The sequence below is a fragment of the Sapajus apella genome, unplaced genomic scaffold (assembly GCF_009761245.1).
Source record: "Sapajus apella isolate SASKATOON/1434 unplaced genomic scaffold, GSC_monkey_1.0 scaffold32, whole genome shotgun sequence".
Lineage (NCBI taxonomy): Eukaryota > Metazoa > Chordata > Mammalia > Primates > Cebidae > Sapajus > Sapajus apella.
In genome coordinates this window covers 14,391,984-14,416,363 of record NW_022436972.1, presented here as the reverse complement: position 1 = coordinate 14,416,363, position 24,380 = coordinate 14,391,984, and the positions used below count along the sequence as shown (strand labels likewise).

Sequence of the window (24,380 nt, the reverse complement as noted above, 5' to 3'; positions counted from 1 at the left end):
CTGTGATTTATTCTGCCTGAGGAATATATTAGGAAAATGTGCTCAAGTTTTAGAAAGTATCTATCTTCTAAAGAAATGGGATTCCTTCCTAAGGTGGTATCAACCCTCACTTTTCACAATGGGACATACACAAACATAAAATTTCTGTACCCAGGCATCCAGAAAAACAGGCACATGTGGCATGAAGTCCTCCAGGGTGTGCTGGAGGGTGGGGCTGGCCATCTAGTTATGAAGTCACATTGAGCCATCAACGATTGAGATAATCACCTCGGTGATTCCACAGAGAAGTGTCAGTACCAAGATGTGGATATGGGGGGAACCTTGAAATGTGATAAAGGACTATGCCACCAGCATGTCTCTGGAACCTACAATCGGGCAAGGTTCTAAAGTAGGTGGTTTGTGCCAGTGGAGGCTTCACGATGTCTATTTCCCTTTGGAGGAAGGCGAGCACATGTCCCAGTTTGCCTGGATAGTCCCAGTTTAGGCCAGTTGTTCTGGCATAACTATTCATAGTGCCTCCTTCCACTCTTCAAAGTGCCCTGGTGTGGGTGAAGATTACACTGTCAACTCCCTTTAGGCATGGCTCACTTACGCCCCCAGCCACCCCAAGATGCCCACAGAGCTTTCCCAGCGGAGCCTACTAGTCAAGATTTTTCTGCTCCTCCTCCTGACCCACTCCCTCAAGGCCAAGGAACTCAAACATATCCCTCCTGGTTGAGTGTGTTTGAGAACAGCCTTTTGCAGACACTCGTCCTAGAACAGAGGGGTGCAAACGATGCCAAAATTTAGGCCTGTGATTGACCCAGGGGGGCAGGGACTTTGACAGGGGCTGCCTTTTAGCGTTCTCCCCACATGCCACTGAGGCAGCCTTGCATTAGCGAGAGGGGCTCACACGAGCGCTGGGGATAGCAGATAAAGCGGGCTCTGGCCACCCTCATGTCCCCTGCTGTTAAAATCCCACACTCCTCTGCCCCCTAAAAAGACATCAAGCCAAGCCAGCACCTCACAGACGCCCTCGTGAAGACAGGATGGCACTGGCCTCTGACCATGCATCTCACTCACAGGCAGATTTTTAGAGGAATGACAGGAACTTTATTCTAATATTGCATGGAATGCTTTTGAAGTAGAAATGGTTATCTGACAAAAAAAATTCCTTATACTTTGACCATCTAAAAGGTTATTTTCTATAAAATTATATAAATATTTCCAAGTCTATAGATGAACACAATGTTTATGGTCCTAAAAGTTTTAAAAATCAACACAGATTTTTTAGATAAAGATCAGCCTGGTCAGGAAACGACATTCCCCAAGCAAGCATAAAGAGAGGACGCAATTACGGACAGAAAGCAGGAATCCGCTGGGGCTGGAGCAGGGGCTGAAAACAACGAAAACACAACGAACGGCGTGCTTGGATTTCATAAAATAAAACCCCACAAAAACTATATGTAAAAGGCGAAACTAACCATCCAAGGAAAAGGTCAGAGGACCTCCTGAGTCAACTGCATTCTGAGTTGAAATAATTACTTGATCACGTGGTAGATTTGTTCTTCCAGGAGGCAAAGACTTTTTTCTTTTTTATTCTTATGAGGCAAATTTCTATTCAAGGCAAAAGGACAATTAGAGTAAAGCCTTCAGAGCCGACAGACACGGCACGTCCACTGGCTATGTCACCCTGGGCGAGGTCCTCAGCTTCTCGGAGCCTGTTTCCTTGCCTGTAAAATGTGGACAGTCACAGCTATCTTGCTGGTTTGCTGGAAGATTAGAGGTAATCTATCAAAAGTGCTGCTAACACTTCCTCTGGTAAGTAATGGACACTCAAAAAAATAACTACAACTATTTTGTGTGGGAGACAGGAGTTTCACCCAGAATTTAATCCAACTCTACTAGTTCACTCCAAGGGGTTCTGTCAATTGCCACCAACTTCAGAGTCAATAACTGGACCCCTTCTGCTGCTCTGAGAGCCACTGTCAGGTAAACAGTGGAGCTGTGGCCACTCCTTTCCTGAGGCCCCTGGGCAGCATGCAGAAGGCAGGCTCAGGGAGGCTGTGCTTTCCTCCTATTTGGGCGGCACTGCTTCCTCCAACCCATACAACGCCAGACACTAGTGACATGAATGCTCTACCGGACCCCACGAGGTGACAATCACACAGAAGACTGTGAAAACGAAGCTCCTGGGGCCATGCAGGGAGGCTCCTGCACACATATATCTATCATGGGGCACCTGTTTTGAGCACCACAGGCTGGGCAGGGACACAGAAGGACGCCCTGAACTGTGAGCACCTAGACTCCACAGGAAGCCGAGGCTAGACATTCAGGTCAGGCTCTGAGACCCTCACTCCAGCTGGTCAGCAACAACACTCTATTGAGAAGCCCCCACTCTACAGAGAAGGGGCGCTTAAGCAAGAAAGAACTCGCCTCGATTTGAAGGAGGATGTGGCAAGCTCCCTGGCTGGGGATGTGCATGCCAGGAAGCAGATTCAGGCTGAAATGCACACTCCAGAGCTTTGGAGAAGCGCCTGAGAGCAGCAGCAGGGACCACAAGGACATTGGTCCTCCCCTCCTAGGTGATAGGCAGGGTCACACGGGGTCCCCAGTGAAAGCACACAGGACAGAAAAGGTACAGACTGTGCAAGCAGAAAGCAACAGACACACTTGAGGTAAACTGTGGTCTCAGAAACATGAGGCACGCAGGCGTCATCAGAAAGAGCCTGACAGTGAGGTCTGTGGTTCTCTGGAAAGGCCCAGTGAGGTTTTTTGGTCCTGATGAAACTGTTCTCCATTTCACAGTAGTCGCCCTAAATATTCCAGGAGAGGTCTGTGAGGAGGGTGACACACCTCTCATCTTCTACAGTCCCACAGGCAAGGATCAGAGTCCAAGACAAAGCCCATGCTGACAGCCCAGTGAGGCCAGGAAGCAGGCAGTAACATCCTCTCCAGGCCAAAGCCAGCTCCACTGAGACAAGACCATGCATCGCAGGGCGGGGTGACTGGACACGTCCAGGGTGTGGAAGTCCCCAAAGCTGGAGGCTAGCTCTGCCCATCCTGCTGCGGGCTGTCCTGCTTGGCTTGTGGCGAGTGGAGGCAAGTCCCTGCCCTGGGCCTGCCCACCTGGAGCCATCAGATGTACTGCTCCTCATCCCTGTCATTCAGGAGCAGAGACCACTTGTCCCCACCATCGTCCACTGCAGCGCTCTGCCGAGATGGCTTGTTGGACGTCAGGGAGGACAGTGACACCTGGCTGACATAGCTGACCTGGTCCCACGGCGTGGCCCTGGGGGAGTCCCTCCGCCTGTCATCCATGCCGATGTGCACACTGACCTGGGATGCCGTCAAGGGCTTCATGCGGCCATGCAGCTGTGCCTCGTACCTCTCCAGGTCAGGCTTCTTATAGCTGGAAAGCAGGAATGCAACAGCATCTGAGCCATTCTAGATACCAGGCTCTTTTTTTTTCTAACCTGGTGAAGGCCTCTCATCCATCTTTTCATAATATTCTGTGAAAAAACCTCAAGAGTTTCAAAGGAAAAGGGCATAAACTCCCTATGGTTCCAGGAAAGCTCAACTGATTTAGAAACTTCCTAAGCAAATGCCTTATGCATTATAGGCTGCCACTAGCTTTTGTTAAATGAATGGACTCATAAATAAGTGAACATCTTGTTTAAAGGAAAAAATGATAGATAATACACAGGGACTGATGTCTGCATGATGTTCACATAACAGCCCTTGAGCGGGAGAGTAAGGGCAGCCTGGCATGAGGCTGCACAGCAGTGAACTGCCTGCTCACGGTGCTAAGTCACACGCAAGCACACCCGGCTCCACGTGGGCTTCCACTGCAGCATTTATCCCAGGCAAATGAATGGGGAGTGAGAGGCAAGCCCCACTGTGCCCTAAGCATGCAGAGCGATAGGGCCTCCTGAGAGCCTCTCACAGACGCCCCACCTGCGGGGACTCACCACTTGAGCTGCAGGGATGAGAGCACCACAGACACGGAGGAGGCTGCCATGGCCGCCGAGCCCATCCAGGGCTGCAGCACAATGCCGACGGGCATGAAGACACCTGGGGAAGAAAGAACTCACACTCACACCTAGGCCTGGGAGAGGCTGGGCTGGCCCGACCCTCAGCGGCCCCCGTGGAGGTCTTCTCCTGGCATGCTTGGAAGCCCCTGCTGATGGGTCTTGCCCACAGGCCCCCCGAAAGGGAGGCTTCCTAGAAAGCTGGGTGTGGGGCGCTGTCGAGTGGGCCTGACTCTCTTCCACTCGCCCTGATATTCCCAGAACCACCCACAGATGGCATCCCGTTTCAGGGCTAGCTCCAGGGAAGGGGCAAAGCACAGGGAGTGGGAGGGGTGGGCACAGGGGGAGGAGAAAAGCGGCAGGAGGTGAGGAAGCCAGCAGCCCATCCTGCAGCCACAGTCCTGCAGCGGATAATCATGGCTGATGGCCACAGCCCTTGTCTAGCAGATGACGTTGACTCCAGGGCTTCATAACATCTTTAAAAGAGGAATGAGAGCTGGGTCCCAGGACAGGGTCAGGAGACAGGTATGGTCAATTTTTCGTGGCAGAGGCACACACACTGGGGGAATGAAGCTCCTGAGCTGGCTCTGGGGACAGGAAATAAACCTGCCTGACTCACTGGGCTCAGGAGGCCAAGGCCCTGTTATACACGTCATCACTAATCACTCGGACACAAGGGAGACCCAGGCAGGAATGCTGAGTTTACAAACTTGATCTCTCCTAAGCCCATGGAGGAGCACTGCCTCGCAGAAGGGTCTGGAACTTTTCCCTGCCATGTTCCATGGAATAGAGGGCAGGAGAGAGGCGGTTGCTGGGGAGGGAGAAGGAGGAGGAATTACAAAGCAGAAAAATCCATTTATTTTCCTTTTTTTTTTCTGAGAGTTTCACTCTTACCCAGGCTAGAGTGCAGTGGTGTGATCATGGCTCACTGCCACCCCCAGCTCCTGGACTCAATAAATATTCCTGCCGCAGCCTCTGTACTCCCAGATGGGACTAAGGTGTATGCTACCATGCCCAGCTAAGTTTAAAATGTTATGTAAAGGGGGACTCTATGTTGCCTGGGCAGGTCTTGAACTCCTGAGCTCAAGTGATCCTCCTGCCTTAGCCTCCCAAAGTGTTGGGATTACAGGCATGAGACAGCATGCCTGGACAAAAAGCCATTTCTTTCCATGATCATCTGTGTAAATCAGAGTGAAACCGGGCAGGATTAATGTCCAATATAAGGTTCTGAAACACCAGTAATTGTGCCTAGCATGGCCAGGTGCAGTGGCTCACACCTGTAATCACAGCACTTTGCAAGGCTGAGGCGGGTGGATCATCTGAGGTCAGGAGCTCGAGCTTGGCCAACATGGCGAAACCCCGTCTCTACTAAAAATACAAAAATTAGCTGGGCATGGTGGCACATGCCTGTAATTCCAGCTACTCGGGAGGCTGAGGCAGGAGTATTGCTTGAACTCAGGAGGTGGAGGTTGCAGTGAGCTGAGATTGTGCCACTGCACTCCAGGCTGGGTGACAAGAGTGACACTCCATCTCAAAAAAAAAATGTTCCTAGCATGTAGGAGGTGCCTCATAATTCTTACTAATGACTAATTCTCAGACTATATGTCTTAACAAATGGCTCAGAAAATATAGCCAAGCATCTCCACTAACTTTTTAGAAAGGACCAGAATGGATGAAGGCTTCAGGTCCTCTCAGCAGTTTCTCATTTACCTTTAGAGACATATAAAGCAGGGGACGTAACAAAACCAGGCTTACTAAAAAGGCTCTAGCCAGCCAGTGAGTCAGCCACACACTAACCTCAGCAGGAACCCAGGAGGAAGAAGCCTTTTTGGGCACAGCTGAAGCACAGTGGGTAAGAGCTGCCTACCTGCCGCAATGGGTATCCCAACCAGGTTATAAATCAGTGCCAGGACCAGGTTGATGCGTATCCTCCGGACAGTCCTCTTGGAAAGGTGAATGCTAGCCACCAAGTCCAGCAAATCATTCTGAGGGAGAGGAGCATGCGGTGAGGAAGGGGTCTGCCCATCGCCCTCCCAGCTCCCATAGCCTGGCTGCAGCTGTGCTCACTCTAATGAGGACGACGTCGGCTGCCTCGATGGCCACATCTGTGCCGGTGCCAATGGCGACACCCATGTCTGCCTGGGCCAGGGCCGGGGAGTCGTTGACCCCATCTCCCACCATGGCAACTTTCTTCCCTTGGTTCTGAAGCTCCTGGACCTTGGCCACCTTGTGGGAAGGCAGCACCTCTGCAAAGACTTTGTTGATGCCAACCTAAGAGGAAAGGAAGGCAACACCTGGTGTTGGAAAAAGGTATCAGACTGCAGCAGAAACCCCAAGTTACCCTTGCCCCCTCTGCCCTCAGCCTCTGGGTCCAGTCAGTGATGTTGGTCAACCATACCCTGCAGGTTTGCTGTCACAGAGCCAACTTCTCCCTGGCTCCCGCCCCAACACCCTGCACTGGTTTAGGCCCCGTCCTTTCCTGGATGTGCAAACAGCCCCCTTGCTGGTCTCCCTGTCCACCGCTTAGTCTCCCAACTCTCTTCTCCATGTGCTGCCTCCACAGTCTTCCCAAAGCATCTGTGCGGCCAAGCTCCTACTCTCCTGCCTCACATCCTCCAGTGGACCCCACGAACCTCCCAGAGGAGGGCAGCTCAACTCTCTGGGGTCTGCTTCCAAGGCCCCCAGGGTCCCAGGGCCTGGCCTCTGCCTGACAGCCTGCAGCTGGTGTCACATTAGACCACCCCATTCAGCTCCCTGCAGCATCTCCAATTGCCTTGCGGCTCTGTGCCCCTGGGAAATGCCCCTGCTGCTGGTTCTGTCCCGGAAGGTGCAGTTTCCCTTTCCTAGTCTCTCTCCCGCTTCTCAGATCTATGCCCTGTCCCTGGTCCACCTTTCCACAGGACCATGAACCCCTCAAGGGCAGAGCCCCTTTCACTCCTCACAGAGCCTGGCCCCACACCTGCCTGTCGCATTCATGGTGTTTCGTAAGTGTCTGCTGAACAGATGAACAACTGTTAGCCAGGAAATGGGGAAGGACACTCGATAGGTCCATTGTTAGCAAGGAGGACCATAGAAAACAGGGGTCCTGCTGCTTCCCTCATGGGACACAATGAGGCTTTCAGACAACTAGAGCCCTGCACACATTTGGAGGGGCGTAATTTCTAGGAATCTAAACTGGAGCCACTGCTGTGTGGGGAGCCAGGCAGCCCTCCAGTGGTGCTGTCCTCACAGCCCAAACTCAGCACCAAGGGCTGCTGGAGAACTGCCCAGGACAGAGTCACTTATCTGGGTGCCCTAGTGAGAAGAGCTGAGCTGGCAAAATCTTCCCTTAACATAAAAATTAGAAAATGTCTATCTTAGCTCTTAAGCCACAAACTATTTTTCCGTCGTGAAGACTAGGAAAAGGTTAGAGAACACTAGAATTCCTTTTTCCAGGATGCACGCGCTCAGGCCCCAGGGATGAGATCTCTGCACAGCAGCACAGCACTCGTGGGACACTACATGGCCACAGAATGACGCACATGGAGAGAAAAGCACCCAGCGAGGGGGAAAGAGCAGGAGTACCGCTGAGCACTGGGCCAACTGGTGCTTACTTTTGCCTCTACCTGCTACTATGAGCTTTACACAGTTTGCAACATTAAAGGGCTGTACCTGGGTGGCAATGGCTCTGGCTGTTTTCCGGTTGTCCCCCGTAATCAGAACCACATCTATACCCATGCTCTGCAGCGTGTGCACAGCCAGGGCGGCCTCCTGCTTGACAGCATCTGCGATGGCAATCATCCCACAGAGCACACCTGGAGCAAACCAGCCGGCATCAGCAGCTACACAGGATAGGGCACCCCGCACAGAGATACCACACTTGCAATGTTCTCATCATACAATCTTATGTGCAAAAAACAAAACACCAAATTATATATAAAACCATTTGGCCTTTTTAAAAGTGCACGCATTTACAGATGCACACAAAAGTCTAGAAGCAATATAATTAAAATCTTTGCAGTGGCTCCCTGAAGAATAGGATTATGAGTAATTTCATTTTCTTCTTTATAGCTGAATTTTCCAAACTTTCTGCAAGGAGAACGTATCACATTTTGCAAGGTGCCTGGCTTGTAATAAGAATTCAATACACATTATCTACTAAAATTTGAGAAATATAACAGATGTCATTTAAAGTGATAACTGTCCAAACTAGAAAATCAATCCTTCCTTTGCCTTTTCCTACAGAAAACATTTCTGCAGCATTTTGCTTTTAGTGTATCTTTAGTTATAGAAGCAGGAGGGCTTTTAGGGCTGAGGTGTGAATAAGAACAGAGTGAGGGATGACATATGAGAGGGCACGACTCCTTTAGTTGTGCCAATTCTGGTTTGACAGCTGAGGGAACTGTGGATTTACAGACTTGGAAAAAATTGAAAAAAAAGAGAGAATGTGAGAGGAAGACATATTTGGCTGGAGCATTCAAAACGTGGTGTCATAAATTTTATTTCTTGCTCGCATATACTGTTACTTCTATTAGCAGAAACTTATATTAACAAAGTAAAGACTCTTCTCTCTCTGGGATGTAAAGCCCAGGATGGAATCTGAGCACTAAAACACATGCAGTCTTGTGACCTGTACTCTGTGCACAACCAGTCTGTATATAGCACAGACAGAAGGGCCAGGCACGGTGGCTCGCGCCTGTAATCCCAGTACTTCAGGAGGCCGAGGTGGGCAGATCACCTAAGGTCAGGAGTTTGAGATCAGCCTGGTGAAACCCCATCTCTACTAAAAATACAAAAATTAGCCAGGCCTGCTGGCAGGTGGCTGTAATCTCTGCTACTCAGGAGGCTGCAGCAGGAGAATCGCTTGAACCCAGGAGGTGGAGGTTGCAGTGAGCCGACATTGCACCACTGCACTCCAGCCTTGGTAACAAGAGCAAAACTTGGCCTAATAATAATAATAATTATTATTATTATTAACAAAGTAGACAGAGAAGAGCAGCATGGATCTCATTATTTAAAGGTGTCCTGTAGTTAAACCTGTTTCCCGCTCTGTCTGCAGGGATGAATGAGAAGGATGACTCTGAACTGCCCACCTGGACAAGAGCAACAATAATAACAGACAGTTTAGAATTCCAAGGTCAAGATGACGGAGGCCAGACCACAGCTGGCTCTGGGGCCAAGATGGAGACAGTGGGAAAGAACGAAAAGACAAAAAGACAATCTTTTGGAAAACAGGCCTGAAATTAAAGAGAGGAAGGTTTTTGTTTCATTTCTTTTTTTTGAGATGGAGTTTCACTCTTGTTACCCAGGCTGGAGTGCAATGGTGCAATCTCGGCTCACCGCAACCTCTACCTCCTGGGTTCAGGCAATTCTCCTGCCTCAGCCTCCTGAGTAGCTGGGATTACAGGCACGCGCCACTATGCTCAGCTGATTTTTTGTATTTTTAGTAGAGACGGGGTTTCACCATGTTGACCAGGATGGTCTCGATCTCTTGACCTCGTGTGATCCACCCACCTCGGCCTCCCAAAGTGCTGGGATTACAGGTTCATTTCTTTTTTAAAGGAGGACTCTTTTGCCTGGTATCTGCAGAAAACTGCATTTCTGAGAGAGCGGAAGGAAGGCAGAAGCAGGAGATACCGTCAATAGCCACCAGGATAGCTGTCTGTCCTTTCATCTCGTGGTCTGTCATAGCGTCACTGACATCACTGGAAATGGTTAAGCCGTTGCGCCTCAGCCATTCACGGTTTCCAATCAGCACAGAGAAGGTCTGGGGGGCTGCATCTATTCAAAAGAGGCTGTGGTTATTCCTAAATAGTCCAATTTCACTATAAACTAAAAACCATGCAATCCTTTTAATAGCAAAATATCCATTTAACCATTCTGAAAAACTGTAGCCTAGTAAGCACCTCTTGTGACAGCATCCTTTAGGACAAGAAAAAAATAAAATTAATTTGTAGGACATGTGGGTATGAATTAAGATGGGGCATTAATAGTACATGCTATATGGGTGGAAATGGTATAAACATATTAAACATAAGGCAATGTCCATCTCTGTCTTAGAGGTATCCACTGATTCTTTTTCTGCAGGGATCAGAAGTACTTAGTTATTTCCCCAGCACACAAAGCAAGTGTTGACTACATTCATTACTGTTTGGTATTGATGACCCCACGTGAACCAACAAATAATCAGACAAGTCTATATGAAATGTTTAAAACTGCAACTCCTGAGGCTGATGCGTCTCTTGCCTGTCACTTTCTAACAGTGTGTGCTGCTGAGGTGTCACTGCACAGCCAGGCTCTCCTGGAAAGGCCATCCTGGGGTTTTAAATGGCTGGAAGGTGGTGGATGGCTTACAATCACACAATCTAAGTCACAATTTCACTACCAACACTTAGGAAAAACACTGGTCACGGGTTTTGTTTTCTACCTTTTATGCTGGTGGTGGTAAGCTACTTTGAGAATAAGAAAGGCCATCCTTCAAAAGTAGTCCCTCCAAGCAGTGTCCCTTCCTGGCTTCAGCAGACCATTTCCCTCTGCTTTCCCTGACTTTTTCTGCCAGCTCTGTAAATACCGCCAGAGTTCTACCACACAGGATGGAAACAGGAAGAACAAAAGTAGAATTCCCACCTGCCTACTCTGTAGCTTATGAGAAGCAAGACCCATTTGGGATAAGAAACAGGAGAATCAAAATCATGGATCAGCTAAGCAATGCTCCATGAATTTAAGGCAGCCATAAGCATCAAAATTTAGAAGCATCCAAGAACATGAGAGAAAATGCAGGCTTTCCTGGGGGTGGGGAGGCCGGCATGGGTGCCTCAGCCATGAGCCATCTGTCGCACGGCAGGGGCAATCACTGCTAGGCGCGGGACTCTCTGTGGTTTGACCCACCTCTACATTGAACCAGCTGCAGAGACAAAGGCCAGCAATACCTTTTTCTTCGGGAAGGCTGCCAGCCTCATTCAGATGACTGGCACTCAGAGGGCTCCCACTGTGGGCCAGGATACCTTCCATGATGCTGACTTTGCACCCGATTCCACAGCCTGGCACCGCCTGGAAGTCTGTGCAGTATCCCAAGGTCTCTGTTCCAAGTTCCTGTGAAGGTGGAAAGAGAGGGAGAGGAACCTGTAAGCCGTGAAGGGGGAAGTGAGAGGGAGGGAGGCAGGACAGGGACACAGGGTGAAGGCGGCAAGAGAGCAGCAGATAGCGGGAACTGATAGGAGGGGAGGGAGGTGGGATGGATGGGAAAGGTTAAGGCAGAGACTAGTAACTCGTAATTATTTCTCCCTCCCTTGGTAAAGATACTATGGCTGTTAAGTTGAATGAGACTAAACGGCCTGAAATCTTTCCCCGGATGGGTGCCTCACAATAGCGGACAGGTTGCCAAGCAGAAAGGAAAAAGGCAATTCACATCAAACACCTCAAATTAAAGAGGAGTGCAGGTGCCAAAGAGAGGAAGATGTGAATTTTATGTTGCAAATAACTTCCTAAAAACAATGGAATAATTAGTGTTAACAAAGCGATTTGAGGCTATCAAGAGATAAATGCTCGTGTATCGGGCCCTGGACGAGGAGGGGACAAGGCAGGGGAAAGGAATGGCTGGGGTTTCTAGACTGCCCGGCCTCCCCAGGCTGAGCTCCCGAAGGGTAGAGTTCACATCTCATTCCTGTTGTTCTCCTGAGCCTGACGCCTGGTGATGTTCAGCAAATGCCAATGACACTGACATCCCTTTGTGATAACCTGGAACTGTGGCAAGGGCTGACTGTGAGCCCTGTCTCCGCCTGCTACAGAGGGGCCTTCTAAGTGGTTTTCCAGACCACACAGTGAAGGCCTCCTCGGGCAGCTAGGAGAGAAGGGCGTGGTGAGGAGTAAAGAAGCACTGGCAGGGAGGGCAGGGCCGTGTCCAGGTCCACATACCTCTTTACAATATTTGGTGACTGCCACGCCCAAGGGGTGTTCACTGCTGGCCTCTGCAGTCCCCACCACAGCCAGAACCTTCCTGAGGGGCAGTTTGGCCACATCCCCCAGCAGGAGCACCCGCATGACCCTGGGGACCCCATGGGTAATGGTGCCAGTCTTGTCAAACATCACAGTCTTTATCTGCCAAAAACAACAACAACTTAGTGACCACAATACAGATGCTGTCTTCCACAGTCATAGTCCTGAGGCAGAACTTCATCCAACCTGCCTCAGGCAGGAAACAAGACATCTGCACAGCTGCCTAACGTGATCCTCTGTCATCAATCTCAGGGTTCAACAACTCCCACTTCCCTATGTGCCCAGTCAAACCAGTCACCCTGAGGCTTGACCTTGACCAGGCAAAGCCAGAAACCCTCATTTGGCTGTACAGGAGATGGCACAGCATTGTCCCCCAGACAGTGACACCATCCACAGTCTTCCTCACGTCAGGTCAGGGGTCAGGACTCTGAGGGACAGTGTATAATTCGAACCCATTTAAGGCCAGCAGGTTGCTTTGTTCAGACCATGTCCCACAAGCAGGGTTCTCCCTTACAAGCAAACAATAATTCAGCTTCTTGTTTCTGCTGCTGAGTGATGGCCGTCCTTCAACACACTTAACTCATCTTCCTCCAGGGATTCTTGCCAGCTTTCAGTGCATCCTTCACTCTGCAGCCAGAATGATCTTCACAACACACGACCTGGTCACATCGTGTAGGTGTGCCATCGCCCACGTGGCTTCTAGGCTGATGTTCAGAACCCTTGACTAAACCTTTGGCCTTTGTATTCTGGCCCCTCCCTCAGCGGCCTCATCTCCAGTTCCTCTCTCTCAATGATTTTCTTCCAGTTTCTCATTTGCTCATTCAACAAATAACTTCTGAATGTTCTTGATTCTCGGGCTAGATGCTGGGATACGGTGGGGCAGGAAAGCTTCACCTCCACAGGTCCTTTCTACCTGCTGGCCCCATTCTGGAACATTCCTCCCCAGGTCCATTGTCTGGCTCTCACTCAACTGTAAGGTCTCAGGTGAACATTCACATTCCCTTCCCTGAACATCTACAGCGCCCTCATCCCTGAGTCTAGGACTGGCCCCTGTTCAAGTGTCCCCATGGCATCAAGCACCATCTCGTAATACTTGTAATACTCACCCAGCTTTGCTATTTACTTTTTCACTTTCTGTCTTTCCCGCTAACCTGGTGGGCTCCTTGGCAGCTGGAAACCATGACCATCGCCAGGACCCAGTGCAGGGCCCACACACAGCAAGTGCCCAACAAATGCTGATTAAATATGTGGAAGTGTGGAAGGCAAGAGGTTTGGTAAGTTGAGCAAAAGGAAGACTCTTCACAAACACTGTCACACGCTCTTCACTTCCCAGGGTCACAGGATCTACCACTAATCCCACAGATGTCACGGTAGGGCTTTTGTCCTGGAGCCTGGCTACCTGAGTGTGAATCCCAGCTCTGCCTTTGATTGCTGCAGGCCTTTAGGGGCAAGTTACCTAATCTCCTGCTGCAGTTTCCTCATCTGTAAAATGGGAATGATAAGCACCTCCCACACAGAGTTGTTAATGCAATTAAATCAAGTAATGTTGATAAAGCGTTTCATTATGTGACTGGTGGCTACTCTGCGGCTGTTGTTATTCCCTGTTAGACTTGGCTTCCTTTTCTATTTAACTAACACTGCTGTCTTGGGTGGCTCTCAGGCTTTTTTCTCAATGTGAACTAGTAAACAGACACTACTTTCATCTCTCAGGACGGGGAAAGCTGTTGTGCGGGCTGACCTTGTGCGCCATCTCCAGGGGCTTGCCACCCTTGATGAGGATGCCATTCTGCGCAGCCACCCCAGTGCCCACCATGACAGCTGTGGGCGTGGCCAGCCCCAGGGAACAGGGGCAGGCGATGCACAGCACTGTGATGGACGTCTGGAACGCAAACCGGATGATCACCTCTGTCTGGGAGATGTGCTTGTTGGGGTTCTGAAAATAGGTCAGAGACAGAAGCAGGTTGAGAGTGCAATAAGGAAGAACCCTAAACAAATATTTCAGGGGGGCACTGGGCCTGAGATAGCATGACCAACTTGGGTTTAGGAAACAGATGGTGTTCTGCACTGCTTTGCTGTCACAGAGAACACGTTACTGCTCTCCACATTCCAGTTTCCCAACTTCATCCAACAGGTTTCCCTCAAAGAGGCATTCCAGGAGCCGAGTCACATGAAAGCCCTTGAAAGGGGAAGGCAGACTCTGGAGATGGACCACATCTGAGGCTCTGAGGCTAACTTTATGTCTCTGTGCCTCAGTTTCCTCGTATACAAAATGGAGATGACAATGCATAGCTCATAAACTGTGGTAAGGATTAAATGAGGCAAAATACATATAAACATATAAATATACACAGTACATAACACCTGGCATAGGAGCAGCATCTAAGAAACCATAACTATTATCATGATTTTTCTCATCATTAGGGCAGCTTTAAAAATGCCTGGTCTCCAAGGGATTTATTCTAAGGTGATAATCATATAAATGAGAAAAGATGCAAGGATATTTACCATAGTATTTTGTTTTGTTTTTGTAAGGGCAAAAAATGGAAACAGCTAATAGGGGATTAATTAAATTGTAGATGTAGTATATATAATGGGGTATGAAGCAATTGTTGGAATGATGATATATATCTACACTTACTGATATGGAAAGATACCAGCAGCACTGCAAAATTAAAAAGCAAGTATAAAATGGCATGTGCTGGGATTTATTTGTGCAAAAATCTCTGCCTATATCTGAATATAGCATTTCAACAATACTGGAAAGATATCCACCAAAGTGCAAAATATTTACTTCTAAGGATATGATTTGGAGCTATCTTTATTTTTCTTTCTATATTTTTCACTATTTTTTCTTTGTAACTTAAAACAAACAAAATATGAGTCTACTTTCCAGATACTTGGTATTATTTGTATTCTGAGAGCTTGAATTATCTCAGTTTATTTTTCAAAATGGCTGGTGGGTATGGAGTATAATCAAGAGATACCATGTTCGCTTATGTATAGTAAAAAGCACAGCTGTCTAAAGTGAAGCTATGGACCACGACCTCCTTAGTTTCCATCTACACTTTATTCTTTCACTGTGAAAGGCAGGATTCTATATTAAAGGAGTCTTTTAATTTTCAAAGAAACAGTTATATTTAGGTAGAGGGATATACTAAAGTTTTTAGAGATAAAGATAATGTAATATTTTTTAAAAACACAGTAATTCTTGTCAAAATCACACCTAGTATTCTGATAGGACTAGGTAGACTTCTGGAAGTTACCACAAGCCCTTCTCTACAATAACTTTGGTACAGTAGAGAGATGATAGTATCTTAAAGGAACATGCAGTACCTCATTTGCCAGCATCCTCCCTGATATTGCAGATAAAAACAAAAGAAGCCAAAGTAAGATGGAAAGACATGGACAGCAGAAAGCCACAGATTCCAACTTGTTTAGGATTGAGTCTTCCCATGGCCACATGCCAACACATTGCTCTCCCGAAAAAGCCGAAATTGTAGGCGGTCAGGTGCCATGGACAGCCACTGGCAAATTCTAGCCATACAACCATAAGTCATTTTTAAGAGCACTGAGGTCTCCTTAGATATCAGAAAGTGCTTAACTTGAACATTTTTCAATCTAAGATGGGAAATTTGAGGGAGAAAAATGACATCTTAGTAAATGACATGTGGTCTGAGAATATTTGCTATACCTTTAATTATGTGCAGAAATTTTTTTAAAGAAAAAAATTATCCATTCCATATTTGTACTTTTTGTTATGTTGCCCAGGCTGGAATGCAGTGGCTATTCACAGGCACGATCATAGCACACTACAGCCTTCAACTCCTGGACTCAGACAATCTTCTACCTCAGCCTGCCGAGTAGCTGAGTTTACAAGTGCATCACCACACCCATTTTGTAGTTTCTTTTTTTTTTTTTTTTTTTGAGACGGAGTTTCACTCTTGTTACCCAGGCTGGAGTGCAATGGCGCGATCTCAGCTCACCGCAACCTCCGCCTCCTGGGTTCAGGCAATTCTCCTGCCTCAGCCTCCTGAGTAGCTGGGACTACAGGCACACGCCACCATGCCCAGCTAATTTTTTGTAGTTTTAGTAGAGACGGGGTTTCACCATGTTGACCAGGATGGTCTCGCTCTCTTGACCTCGTGATCCACCCACCTCGGCCTCCCAAAGTGCTGGGATTACAGGCGTGAGCCACCGCGCCCGGCCTGTAGTTTCTTATTCTATGGCTTTATGGCATAAGAAGCATTAGATGCGGGTAGGAATAAGATAAGGGAAGAACATTGTTCCACCCATTGGGCCGTTACCAAATACTGTTCTAAGTGTGCCAGTAGCTTTTTAAGTACATTAACCAGGGTTTCAACCTCAGCACTTCTGACATTTGGAACTAGATAATTCTTTGTTGTAGGGGCCTGTGCTGTGCCTTGTAGGATGTCTAGCAGCATCTCCCCAGTCACAATAACCAAAAATGTCATAGCTCCCAACTGAGACTCACGGATGTAATACAGTTTTTATTCCTCAAGCAGATACATTTTTTGAAGGGTGGCCTGTATTTTCCTTTCTTTTTCTAAGGCTTAATAAAACCATATTTCCTAAGATAGTGTTCTTCATCCACTTTTTAAAGCTCAAAAATGTGTATTTCATTACCTCACATATAATGTTTAGTAAATATTTAATTAGAAAGCTATTCACACCTGGGCTCAGTGGCTCATACCTGTAATCCCAGCACTTTGGGAGGCTGAGGCAGGTGGATCAAGGCGTGAGGTCAAGAGTTCAAGACCAGCCTGACCAATATGGTAAAACTCCATCTCCACTAAAAATACAAAAGTTAGCTGGGCATGGTGGCATGCGTCTACATCCCAGCTACTTGGGAGGATGAGACAGGAGAACTACTTGAACCTGGGAGGTGGAGGTTGCAGTGAGCCGAGATCAAGCCATTGCACTCCAGCCTGGGCAACAGAGGGAGACTCCATCTCAAAAAAAATAAAAAATAAAAATAAAACACAAAAAAGCTATTCACATTACTTGGGAAGCTGGGAGAGATCAAAGATGGTACTGGTAAATATATACATCAAAACATTTTTCTTAAAATGTGTTAAATGATATTATCATGCCACTGAAATTTAAAATGAACTATTTTCTAAGATGTATGCCTCATAACCTCAAAATGGCCAATAATACATATTATAAACACTTCAAGCAATACTGGGTACCAATTGGTGTCTGTGAAAATTACCTAAGGAGAATGCAAAGGACATCTTTAATAGAAATGTGCAGAAGGAGAGTGAGTGCTTATCCTACTCTGGCTTAGATTTTGCTGCCAATAAGAGAAGCAAGCAAACAAAATTCAATGAATAACTAAAGCCCAATATATCTAAGTCATTAAAGAATAGGATCAATGTCAGTAGATTATTTAAAACACAACCACCATACAGCCCAAGGCATTCAACTTACAGGAAAGTACTTCTGAACAACATCAAAATCGATAAAACCGATTACAATCCATACCACCAACGTCAAAGTTGACATGATGATGATAAATGGGACAAAATATCCACTAAACCGGTCAGCCAGTTGCTGAATGGGTGCCTATGAAAATAAAACACCAAGACCATGGGAAATTACCAACCTATGAAGAAATAAAACACCATAAGCATGGATAAGGATTGGGATCATCTCCCTCATTTAACCACGTTTACTAATCCATCTCTACTCAATAAAACTGTCTGATTTCCCAGAACTCTTGACATAATTTCTAAAACGAGAAAGCTGAAGTTAGTTTTAAAAATTTCTTCATTACCTTTGACATCTGAGCCTCTTCCACCAATTTCACAATCTGAGCCAAAGTGGTGTCATTGCCCACGTGGGTGGCTTTAATGAGCACAGCGCCATGTGCATTTATAGACCCTGCAATTACAGTGCTTCCGGGTTTCTTAGTGACTGGCATGGCTTCTCCTAGATGTAGGAAAGAGACAACCATCACTGGCTCAGCCCCATCCAGTACTCATGTGACCTGACAGCTGCTATAATATCCGCCTGAGGGAACATGAAACAAGCCATCTCACCTGTGATGAGTGACTCATCAGCCATGGTATTGCCTTCCAGGACTTTCCCGTCCACTGGGAACTTTCCCCCAGGGACCACCTTGACGATATCGCCCCGCTGCACCAGCTCCATGGGGACTTGCTCCTCCCTGCAACAAGCGCCACTTATCACTCACATGGCCACTCATTCAGTCACTGGGTCAGGTTCTAGGCCAGCTGTCACATTAGTTACACTATACTTGCTTATACTGAGCAATAGTATTCATTTGATCTGTTCATTTACAGATTAAGCCAATATTTATCGTGCAGCTGCTAAATGCCAGGTATTGTTCTAGGCACTGGTGATACAGTTGTGAATGGCACAGCAAAGGCCCTACTCCCTCATGAAGACAAGTTCTGTGGTGGAAATGGACAACAAGCAAGATAGCATCAGGTGCTAAGTATGAATAAGTGCTATGATGAAAATAAACCAGGATCATGTGACTGGAGAGTTTCTTAGAGTGGCAGGGAGGGTGACACATGGAAGGGCTTCTTTGGGAAGATAACATTTAAGCTGACACCTGCATGCCAAGAAGGTCCAACACACAGGGAAAGAAGTTCAAGGACAGAAAACAATGGACACAAAGGCTTAAGGCAAGCAGGAAGGGTGAGTCTGAGAAACAGCAAGCAAGCAAGTAAGTGACGTACAAGTTGAGGTCAGAGAAGCAGGCAGAGTCTAGATCATGCCAGGTCTACCGGAGCAGAGTCTAGATGTAAGGGTTTTGGCAGGAAAGTGACACAATCTGATTCACATTTAAGTGATCTCTTTGGCTGCTACATGAGAACGGGCTGTAGGAGTGATCACGGGAGTGAGGGGGAGAGTCAGGCTGCTGCTGCAGCCTAAGTAGAAGATGGTGGTAACCTGGACTACAGAGAAAGAGAAGAAATACAGAGGTCATGGGTCTTAGGTCAGAGGTCTTAGGTCATGGGTCAAAAAATGTGAAAATTTGCTAAACGTGAGGGTAAAGAAAAGAATCGAAGATGAGCTCCAAATTTTCATTTTGAGCAACTGGGTAGATAGATAAACTATTTAATAAGGTGGAAAAATTATGGAGGAGCAGCTAAGGGAGGGTGAGGGAAGAGAAGGGAAAGGATGGAGAGAAATGGTTCATTTTGACATGTCGGGTTTGAGATGCCTGTTTGATTTCCACATAGAAATGTCAACTAGGGAGCTGAAAATGAGTCTGGAATGGACAGAAGAGGTCAGAGGTAGAGAACAAACCAGGGAGCTGTCACACATAGACGGCATTTAAAGCCGTGAAATCATATGAGTATCCCTAGGAATGTACGGGGAAGAAGAGAAGGGGTCCTAGAACTCATCCCTGAGACACTCCACTAACTGAAGGCTGAGCAGAAACTGAAGGAACAGCAGGGACACGGGGAAAATGAGAGTGGGGATGAGGAGGAGGGAGCACCCATCCAACAGCAGCAAACGCTGCACAAGTAGTTCCACAGGAGCAAATACATGTAAAAGCTCATTATACCCTACACATAGGGTTTGTTTGTTGCAGTGAATGTGAGTTATACATCAAAAAAAGAAGAAGAAATCAAAGAAACAGAAGGGGGAAATACTGGTGAAAGCCTGAAATGAGAACACAAGTGATGCTGGATTGGGTACATGAAAATAATTTGATGGCTCTTGCCAAACCAAGTTCAGAAACTGGTAAAGGCAGAGGCTCAACTAGAATGGGCTGAGAGAGCATGGGGTGAGGAGGCAAAGACAACAGCGAAAATCAAGCTTTTAAAGGAGGCTTGTTGTGAGGGAACAGAAAAACAGAGCAGTAGAAGGGAGGGTGGAGTAGGGTGGGGATTGCGTCTTGTAGGTACGTGTGAACTGTGCGCTGGTGGGACGTGTCCTGCAGAGACAGAGATGTTGTGAGGGAGAGAGGAGAGGGCGGCAGGAACAGAGACAAAGCCAGAGGGAGGGCACCCACGGCCCAGAGCCAGCTTCAGCAGCAGCTCTCTAAAAGCATGGCGTGGGTCCAACAGGATTAACTGTATAGGTAACACTGGCTCATGAGCAAATGGTGAACAAGCCATAGAGCATGTATGGAGAGCAAGCAGGGCTCTGGGGTTATTTCACACCTTCCTTTCAATCTACAAAGACTACATTTAAACTATCACAGGGACAAAAAGAAAGCCATCTTACTGACTTGAGAAAGAGATAACAGTTACTGAGTGCTAGGAACTATGCTAGATTTTTACCTGTTTTATCTCACTGAGTCTTCCCAGAAACATACTAGGTGAGACATATTACCCCCATTTGAATAAAACCTGAAGATGTCTTTGAAAGGCACAAAATTGAACATACATGCCCACTTATTTAAATGGTGCTATGTGCAAATATACAAAACTTAGTAACTAGCATATGCAGCTAGGTATGTTAAATATTTGCATCAATATTTGCCTTTTTAAAATTTGTTCAGGAACAGTCTCTGTGCTGTGAGGATGCCAGGCTTGTATAGCTACTTCCCAGGATTACGTGAGAAGCTTGGCATGGCATCTGGTATACAGTAAGTGCCCAATGAATGCTGGCGATTTTTATATTCACCTAATTGACATTTTCATATTGATTGGCCTCTGTGTACCAGGCACCAGGGTAGGCTGGCGTTACAAACAGGACAGAGTGAAGCCTTCCTCTCAGGAGGTTTATAGCCTCATATGTAAAAGCAGACACATGGATGGACAGTTAAGACACACACAGTAAGTTCAATAATGGCAATCAAAATAAATGGAGCACTGACAAGGAGACTTTCAAAGACTAAAGTCTTTCGTGCTGGGAGTACACCTGTGTAAATCTGTTTGGGGGCTGAGTGAGGGAAAGATCTCGACAACCAAAGAATATTCTCTGCTTATTTTTAAAGTGCTCCAGTGATGGAGAAGTCCAGGCTCAACACTGCCCTTGAGGCCTCCTTTGCACAACCTGGAGGATTTATCATTCCACAGAGGTCTCTGCATGGCCTGAGAAGCCCATGTCGGGAGGAGGAGCTCCCTGCATTCAATTTGGAAATGAAAGACCCCAAGAACTAAAGGGCAGACCCTTCTCCAGCAGAACCTAATCACTAAGTTTTAAAATGTCCACTTCCATAAGGAGACTTAAAATTGGCACAAATGTCCAATTGGGTGTCTAAGAAATCTTTAGTAATGCTAATCTCTGTTAAATCTAACTTTGAATGTCTCCTTTGATCTAAATTAACCACATCTTTCTAACTCTAAGCAGCTTAAGAGGAACAGTCCTTTATGGGAGTTAAAATGTGGCTCCTTCTGGTGAATCCCAATAGCATTTATTCTTCAGAAGTCACTATTCTTCCCCAAGTGCAGAGTGACAGGCGCCCTGTTAATTAAAAGACCGTGGTGTGTTTCACAGTACTTCTTTATCTTTAAGAGTTTCTGCTAGCAATCTGTTTACTTTACTTGTCTCTTCTATTCCCATTCCTTATTAAATATAAATTAAGAAAACAAAGAAAAAACTTAGAGCATTAAGCTCACTGGTCTAGATACAATTTGTAATTTGTTTCCCCATCAATTATATAAAAAAAAAAACCAGAAAATATCAACATGGAGGCTGAGGATAGTGCTGTGCAAGCCTTTTAATATCAAGCACACGCATGTGTGCAGTATGTTTCTTTAACATCTGACAGCAGTTTCATCCCATTAGTGAGTACCTGATTGCCCACCATGTTTATGTCTCAGGTGGCTGAGACACAGAGTGCTCTGAGAGCACTGAGGAACCACAGCTGAGCCAGGTCTGGGGAATCAGGAAAGGCTTCTGGAGGATGCAACTTCCAAGTTGAGCCTTGAGGGTAAGGAGCCAGACAACGGAGATGGAAGAAGGGAGTACAGGGGAAGGAAGGATGTGTGCAGAGGTCTACAGGGAGAGGCAGCCCCTTCTAGGAATTGCCAGTGGTACAGGCAGCTGGAACACAATGCAGAGGATGGCAAGACGGGCTGTGCTCAACAGGCATGAGGCAGACGCCGGGCCTCACTGCCATGTTAGGAACGTGGGCTTGATCCTAAGGACAGTAGGCAGCCGTTGAAGGCTTTTCCACTACAGAGTAATAGGATCAATTTGCGCTTTCATAAAGATCACTGGTTTGAATGTGGAAAAATACTGGATGGATACCTGGGTGTAAGCAGTATGAGGAGACAGCTGTGCTGCTTTAGGGTCAAGGCTACGGTGGCCTGGAGCAGCATGGTGGCCGTGGATGATGCCTAGAGACGGAGGTGCTAGAACCATGAGGACGGGGCGCAGATGTGTGAATGAGGGCAGGGGAGACATTGTAGAAGCCACATGGGGAGCCAATATGATGGTACCATTCCGAGACAGACAGGCACCAAGGAAGGGGAATATTTTTGGGAAAAAGTAGGGGAAGGTGAAGAAGAATACAGATAGGACGAGTCTGAGCCTTTAAAAGACACCCAAGAAAAATGTTCCCACCAGCAGATGGTCTCTGGGATCTACACATAGGTTTGAGAGTGAGCTTACCATGGCTGTTAACCAAAGACATGGGCATGTGAGACGCTCCAGTGATGGCCTGTATCACACAAAGACAGAAGCACCACCACCAGCACCCCAAGGACCATCCACAAGGTATGAGGAGATGAGAAAGCCCATGGAGACTAAGCAGCAGCAGCAGCAGCAGCAGCAAGGGAGGAAACCACAGTGTGCCAGACGGATCACACCTGAAAACGCTGCCAGCACCCAAGGCTTGGAGTAAAGAGGAAGCACAAGTGTCCCCAGCAAAGGGATGGACAGAGGGAGAGGTCCAAGCCTCGATCAAACAAGGCAGTTACGCAAGAACCTCCAGGGCCTTCAGAAGGTGCCGTGGACCAAAGGCATGGGCAGACGCCCCGACGTGGGAGGACCCCGTGGGAGGCAGAGTGACTGGGGGACCAGTGCCCAGTGCACCTCGAAGCACAGAACGGTCAAGCTCAGGAGTGTCTAGACTGTTGCAATCCAGGAGGCAGAGGGTACAGCCTTGGCCTGGGACAGAGGGGTGGGCCCAGGGCATGCTGTCAGGAGGCAAGTAGGAACGACCACACCCAAACTGTGAGCCAAAGCCAGGACGAACTCTGTCTTCTGGCTCCTAGCTTAATAATGTCCCATTATGTTGTGTGGTAGTAGTCAGGCTGTGTGTCCCCAGCCAAACAAATGAATCGCCATCCTTGGAAAAGAACTGAGTAATGACAGGTGCAGCATGCACTCGATGGGCACTTGGGCTGGCAGACACCTTCTCCTCCTGTTCAGATCCCTGGAATAGTTCCAAGCAACTGCAGTCGGTGCCCTCAGAGGTGCTTCAAACTGCACCACAGACCCTAGTAGGGCGAGTCAGAGGAAATGTGAATCAAAACCAACACAGCTGCCAGCTGCCTGACTCCCCGTCTGAATGTTTTCACTTCTCAGAAACTTTCATGCCATTAATTTATAAGAGAAAAAAATAGAAGCCAAGGTATGTGAGTGCTGCAGACCTCTGGTGCAACAGAGCCCCGCAGGCCAGGTGCCGTACACGGGGCCCTGTCTAGGGGCAGCACAGCACAGTGGCCAAGGCTCTGTGCCTCCAGGGGTCCAATCCCAGTTCTTTGCCTGCCTGCCATGGACTCTGGGGACATTACTCCACCTCGCTGCACTTGGCTCTTCCTGAGGAAAGCCAGGATGATGACAGTGCGACCTCACAGAACAGCTACAGAATGGAACTAGACGATCTGTAGAAAGTGCTAGGGAGTGAACCTGGAACACCAGAAGGACTCAAATCTCAGTTGCCATTCCTACAACTATGACGATCATTTAGAAGCCAGCATCCAGAACAAAACCAGTGCTGCCGCACTGCAGCCAGCCTGTGCCTCATGAACACTTATGCATCTGTGTGGCCCTGGTCAGTTCCTCTTACTCACCTGGGGCATGCCCATGGCCAGCTACACCAGCCCAGCAGACCTTGTAGGGAAGCAAGGGGGCTGTCTCAGCCTTCACAGCCAGGTACCCAAGACACAGCTAAGGCAGGCTGCCTCCAGCAACAGTGTGACGCATGGACAAGGGCACTCAGGGGAGGGGCAGAGGCATGGTGCCTCTGACAATGGAGTGGTTAGAGTCTATATGACATGGGAGGATAAGAATCAGAGACACCAAAGACCACCAAGAAAACCAACAGAGGGAGGTTCCCAGGCAGAGGCATAAGAGAAGACGCCTCTCCCACCAATGGGGCAGGAACAGGAGATGTCAGGGAGGAGGCCAGCTGTGTAGGCTGAGGGACAGGGGAATGGGGGGTTTCCATCCCAACGCTTCTCCTTCCAGCAGTGTGAAGCAAGATCACAGACTAAT

At 47.7% G+C, this 24,380-nt stretch overlaps 1 protein-coding gene across 4 annotated transcripts in view; it reads right to left on the bottom strand.

Moving 5' to 3' along the window:
- Nucleotides 1-1,069: 1,069 nt before the first annotated feature.
- The window catches only part of ATP7B (ATPase copper transporting beta), a 77,371-nt gene continuing 54,060 nt past the window's right edge, over nt 1,070-24,380 (bottom strand). For 2 of the 4 annotated variants that reach the window (XM_032294547.1, XM_032294545.1), the window contains exons 10-22: nt 18,047-18,174; nt 17,782-17,936; nt 17,436-17,570; nt 13,723-13,917; nt 11,904-12,086; nt 10,919-11,081; nt 9,885-9,911; nt 9,627-9,770; nt 7,662-7,804; nt 6,078-6,281; nt 5,878-5,995; nt 3,951-4,053; nt 1,070-3,391 (exon numbers count right to left, since the gene is read on the bottom strand). In XM_032294547.1, the coding sequence (XP_032150438.1) occupies nt 3,118-3,391; nt 3,951-4,053; nt 5,878-5,995; nt 6,078-6,281; nt 7,662-7,804; nt 9,627-9,770; nt 9,885-9,911; nt 10,919-11,081; nt 11,904-12,086; nt 13,723-13,917; nt 17,436-17,570; nt 17,782-17,936; nt 18,047-18,174 (1,972 nt within the window). In that variant the 3' untranslated portion in view covers nt 1,070-3,117. The remainder of the gene's footprint in view (nt 3,392-3,950; nt 4,054-5,877; nt 5,996-6,077; nt 6,282-7,661; nt 7,805-9,626; nt 9,771-9,884; nt 9,912-10,918; nt 11,082-11,903; nt 12,087-13,722; nt 13,918-17,435; nt 17,571-17,781; nt 17,937-18,046; nt 18,175-24,380) is intronic. The other 2 variants (XM_032294548.1, XM_032294546.1) reach the window with 1 other exon arrangement.